Raw genomic sequence first — 5,223 nt, 5'->3', positions numbered from 1 at the left:
CCATCCTCCTGCCTCTTTGGATCCCTGTTCTTGTGACATGGGACAATGTTGACATTTTCAAGCATCTTTGTGAAGCTTTCATAAACACGTGCACACATGCACACACAGCAGAGCCATACATGCATTCACACACACACGTTTTAAATAACCCTGGGGATGACGTTATAGTTTTGAATTGTTTTCCCCCATTCACCAATATCCTTCGATCTATCTCATTAACGGTCCTTCAGCATGAAGCCATTCTTGTTCTCAAAACGAAGTCTTTATGTCGCATGACGTCATACTGTATGACACTCCGTGGTGTCTCCTACTTTTAAAGTAATGCTAAAAGGAGTATCTCTGTACATAAATCTATGCACTTCGGACTTTTTGATGTAGGACAAAACCCTACAAATGGGGGTGCTGGCCAAGAGTTGTGATGTTTACGTGCCTCTGCGTAGGAGACGCCAGCTGTGAGCTTGAGGATGTTGCTTTTGTCTTCTGCATCGGAATTTTAAATGGCTCATGTCGCCAAATGTTAGCAGTCTCTTCCTGGAGGGATGGGGTTGTAGGTCATGTTTCAGAGCCTTCTCAGGCCTTATGTTAGAAATATATTCACTGTGCTTTTTTTTCACTCTTGTGATTTCTTGAGTCACATTTACATATAAAATCCCACCTGGATTTCACTGCTTGGAGACTCCCTGGGGCAGTGCCTTTCCATCCCAGCCCAGACACCTGGTTCTGTTGCCCAGCGGGCTTGTTCCTGAGCCCAGGCCTCAGGGGACGTTTGACCACCTCAGAGAAGCCATGCTGGCGCCTCCATCCTGACTATGGTCATCACTGTTTCTGTAGGTGAACTGCAGGATTTTACCCCTCCTCTCCCCCAACCCTGTGGCCCCAGAGCACAGCCACTTTGAGGGAGGGCTGGACAGAGACCCCCCACCAAGGTGGGAGGGGCAAGTGGAAGGGGTCAGTAGAGCCCAAGGAAAACTGTCCTGGAAGCTTCTAGAGACCCAGGAGCCAAAAGCACCCTACGATGGACGGCACAGGGCTCCCGAGACCAGGGCATGACGGGGGGCCGCCTGTTGGTTCATCCCAGCCTCCGTGTTTTGCTTCTCCATTGGCAGGACCTGGTGTTGGTGAACATTTAAATGCCTAGAAACCTCATCCATCACCCTGGTCTCCCTCTGCCTCCATCCATCAGACAGCAGATGGCCCTCCCCTCTCTGCTGCTGACCCAACTGCCCTGGAGGCCGGGGCTGGAGCCAGACAAGTTCCTCTCAGCTCATGGTATTGAGTGCTGTGGCTCCCTCTCCCCTCCCCCTTCCCTCCCCTCTCCTCTTCTCCCTTTCCACACACATGCACTAGGCCCCTCTGCCCAGGAAGGGGGTCACCCTAAGTGAGCCCTCCAGGCTTGTGGGAAGGGAAGGACCTGGTTAGTGCCATCCCAGGGACAGGGATGGGGGTGGTCAGTGCCGTCCCAGGGACAGGGATGTGGGTGGTCAATGCCTTCTCAGCCTCAGAGGGCTGTGCCTGTCTGGTGAGAGCTCTTCAAGGGCAAGCTTCCCGCAGGAAGGCCAGTGGGGGGAGGGGAAGGGGACAGAGGGGGCATCACAGGGTGAGAGGCCCAGTGCTTCCCCTCCCCAGCCCGCAGGCAGCACTGTCCTGGCACCAACCTCAAGCCGGCCCGAGGAAGGCCCACAGTCCCCAGCCTTATAGATGTGTGACTGAGACGATCGCTGTCACAAAGTTTACCCAGAACAGCTGCTCCTTTACTAAAAGGGCGAGGAGGTGGACCAGGAACTGCACACACTGCAGGGGGTTGGGGTGCGGGGCAGGGGGCAGGCAGCCCCAGAAGTCTGCAGGGCATAGATGTCACCCTCCCACTGAGGGGTCTCCCAGACACGTCCACACGGACATGCTCACAGCAGCTCCATCCGTATCAGGGACGAGGTGGGAGCAGCTCAGATGCCCATAACCCATGTGATCACAGGACACTGAGTGTCCAGCTAGGAAAAGGAACCATGAGCCGGCCCACGCCACCACGTGGACGGACATCCAGTCAGCTGACTTCAAGCAAAGCAGGCAGTTCCCGTAACATGGAGAGCGGCCTCATCTGCTCAGCTGAAGGGCTTAAGAGCAGAACCAGGTTTCCCAGATGCCTCAGTAAAGCTGCACTGTCTGCCGTGCCAAGTTGGAGCTCAGTTCGTCCACCTGAGGCCCTCTACCATCCAGCCCGCCCTGCTCCGGCCCCTCCAGCTTGGCTCCTGCCAGCCCAGACCTCCCTTCCTCCTGTCCCAGCCCCTCAGCAGCCTCAGAGCCCCAGGGACAGAGAGGAGCTGTGCTGGGGGCAGGACCCAGCCTGGCTGCTACGGGGAAGGAGGCTGGTGAGGCCAGAGGGCTGGAAACTGTGCCTGCCGGGCCAAAGACAGGGTCTTGAGTGAGACCAGGCCTCCACAGATGCCTTCCTGGCCTTGACAGAGTGGGCCTGGGTGCAGGGGTGGGAGGGAGGGGGCTGTGGGTGGAACCTGTGGGGTGTCCACGTGGCTGAGTGTGAGTGTACACGAGTGTACACTGCCCCTGGGACAGTGCATTGGGGTGAAACCCACCAGGGTTAGGAGGAACCTTGGGAAGATACTGGCACCATCCGGGCTAAGATGCGGGAGGGGTGGGGTGTGAGTGCTGCCCTGCCCCCACCCGTCACAGACTGGGTGCCCCCGCCTGCCCTTCCTGCTCCTGAACCTCCCCTGCTGTTTCCTCTGCCTGCTGCACGCTCATTCCCCCAGATGGGCAGGGCCGGCCTGTGTGGGCTCTCTGTGGGCAAAGCCAGTGGCCTCAGCGTGCCCAGGAGGCACCAGATGGACCCACAGGCCTGGGGAGGGAGAAGCAGGTGAGTTCCAAATGGGAGGGTTCCCCCTCCTGGTTTCAGTGTGGGTGCTGTGTCTCTGCTGTGGAGTGACCCTGGCTGCCTCCTCCTCCCTGAGCAGGTTGGGGTGGCTGTTCCCTGCCTCACCCCAGGTCTCAGCCTGGACCGCACCCTCCACGGTGTCAGGAGGGTCAGACCAGCCACCAGCAAAGGCCTCAAAGGGAGACGTGCGCCCTCCTCAGCCAGACCGACAGGCTCCTCTGAAAGCTGTGAGGGGCTATCCAGGAGGTCCTCCAGGACCCCAAAAGATGTGGGCCCCCCTTGTGACCCTGTCCCCATGGCTGAGGCAGGATGGGGATCAGAGCTTAGAGTTTATTGGGACAGTGCCGGGAGGAATGGGGTAGGTTCCACAGAGGCCACGCACAGCCAGGAGAGGGTCCCGTGCAGGAGCTGTGTGTCTGCCATGAGGCAGGCCGGGCGCTGGCCAGGAGCTCACGTCCACTGCTGTGGGTGGTGAAGACGACTCACTGTGGTTTCAGCAGCTGGTCGTGGCCCTGAGCCTTCCGTAACACTCGCAGACGGGCTGGGGGCTTCTGGGTATATGAGGAAGGTGCTGGGCTGACTGAGCTGAAATGAGCCAGAGGAGAGGGAGAGCTGGGAACTTTTTGGAAGAGGACTGAGGACGGGGAGCTGAGAGGGGCTCCAGGGAGTGACCTAGACTCTGGGGCCCCTCCCTGGCCACTCCCAGACCACCCCAGCACCCACCTGGAGGCCGAACGCTCAGACGCAGGCCCCCCCAGGGGCCTCCTGGGACAGGCTGATGGGCCCTGTGGCCTGCTGGCTGCCGTAGGACAGTGATCGGCCGGAGTGGTGCTGGAAGCGGGCCTGGCACCGTGGAAGGGCTGGGATACGTGCACGCTGGCGCTGGCGCTGGCGGTACTCGCGGAAGTTCCTGGTGAGCAGTGTGTAGAGGAAGGGGTTGACGCAGGAGTTGCCGTAGGTGAGGCAGGTGGTCAGGTAGTTGACGATGCGAGCCGCGCGGGGTGTTAGCGTTTGGGCCCCGCGGTACTGGGCCAGCAGCTGCCACAGCCAGAAGGGCAGGAAGCAGGCCCAGAAGAGCAGCACGATGGTCAGGATGAGGTAGAACACGCGGGGGTTAGGCAGCCGCCGTGTCTGCGGGAAGGAGGTCCGCTGGGCCAGCCAGTAGGCCCGCGCCAGGCGCAGGTACAGCAGCCCGATGACCACGCCGGGCCCGACGATGCTAGTGCTGAACAGCAGCCCCAGGTAGGCGCGGTGGGCGTGCGGGCCCCAGGCCGGCAGGCATAGGCGCTTGGGGCCCCTGTGCACCAGCCGGACGGCCAGCATCATGGGCAGCGCCAGCAGCAGCGCCAGCAGCCAGGTGCCCAGCACCAGCAGCTTGCGGTAGCCCTTGGAGCGCTGCGCAGTGTCCAGCGGCCGGAGCACCGCAGCGTAGCGCTCGCTGCTCATGATGGTCAGGGTGAAGATGCTGGCGTGCAAGGTCAGGAGGTCCAGGCTGAAGAGGACGCGGCAGCCCACGTCGCCGAAGTGCCACTCCCTGGTGACGTAGGTGGCCACGATGAAAGGGATGCTGAGCAGGTACAGCAGGTCGGCCAGGGCCAGGCTGACGACATAGACGTACATGGAGGCTGAGGCACGCAGGAAGCGGCACACAACCACCAGGGTGTACACGTTGCCCGCCACGCCCACTGCGCCCATGACCAAGAGTACCAGCCCGATGGCCCCTGTGGCCACCAGGTCTTCCAGGGAGCTGGGCTCCATCGGGCTGGCCCACGAGCTGTTGAGGGATACGTTGGGGCCACCAGGCGGCTCGGGCACGGGGCTGCCCATTGTAGTCAGCACAGGGACACCGGTGGCAGGCTCTGGGCTCAGGGCCATTTTTGCCGCCTCACACTGGGCTTAGGGCTGGGGCGGGCTGCGTCTGTGGACGGGGCCAGGGCATCTGTGGGCAAAAGCTTGTCCTGCAGGAGAAGACGCCCATTAAAGATACAGACAAGCCCCCTCCCACTTCCTCGAGACCATGCAAAGGCACAAGTCCCACTGGGGGGGGGGGTTAGGGGGTTGCAGAGGGACGGTGCTCACCTAGGGCACTCTCCGTTCAGAATTCTAGCACGCTGCCTCAATTCCCAGCTCTCCAGGGGGACCAGAGAACCACCTGGGCCAGTTGCCCCCAGTAGGTGCCCAGCAGTCCCCGCCCTGGGCCTCAGTGCAAGTCCAAAGGCCTCTGGGGTTGACTGGGCTTTTCTGAAAACCAGAGCACAGCAGGCAGCCCCCAGGGGTGGGATGGGCAGTGGACGGAGCAGAGTGGAGAGTCCTCCCTAGGCCTTCCTTTCTCATCG

General features: G+C 61.0%; 1 protein-coding gene across 1 annotated transcript; it reads right to left on the bottom strand.

Annotated features, from left to right (window-relative positions):
* Nucleotides 1–2,753: 2,753 nt before the first annotated feature.
* On the bottom strand, nt 2,754–4,762 carry UTS2R (urotensin 2 receptor; the record flags this gene model as incomplete). Its single annotated transcript, XM_081028047.1, is given in 4 exon segments — nt 2,754–2,793; nt 3,374–3,472; nt 3,611–3,693; nt 3,695–4,762. Coding segments are annotated over 4 exon segments (1,290 nt in total).
* Nucleotides 4,763–5,223: the final 461 nt, after the last annotated feature.

Source organism: Rhinolophus hipposideros, assembly GCF_964194185.1.
Source record: "Rhinolophus hipposideros genome assembly, chromosome: 20".
Classification (NCBI taxonomy): domain Eukaryota; kingdom Metazoa; phylum Chordata; class Mammalia; order Chiroptera; family Rhinolophidae; genus Rhinolophus; species Rhinolophus hipposideros.
The sequence above is the reverse complement of the archived record's forward strand: the minus strand, read 5'-3'. Positions and strand labels throughout refer to the sequence as shown.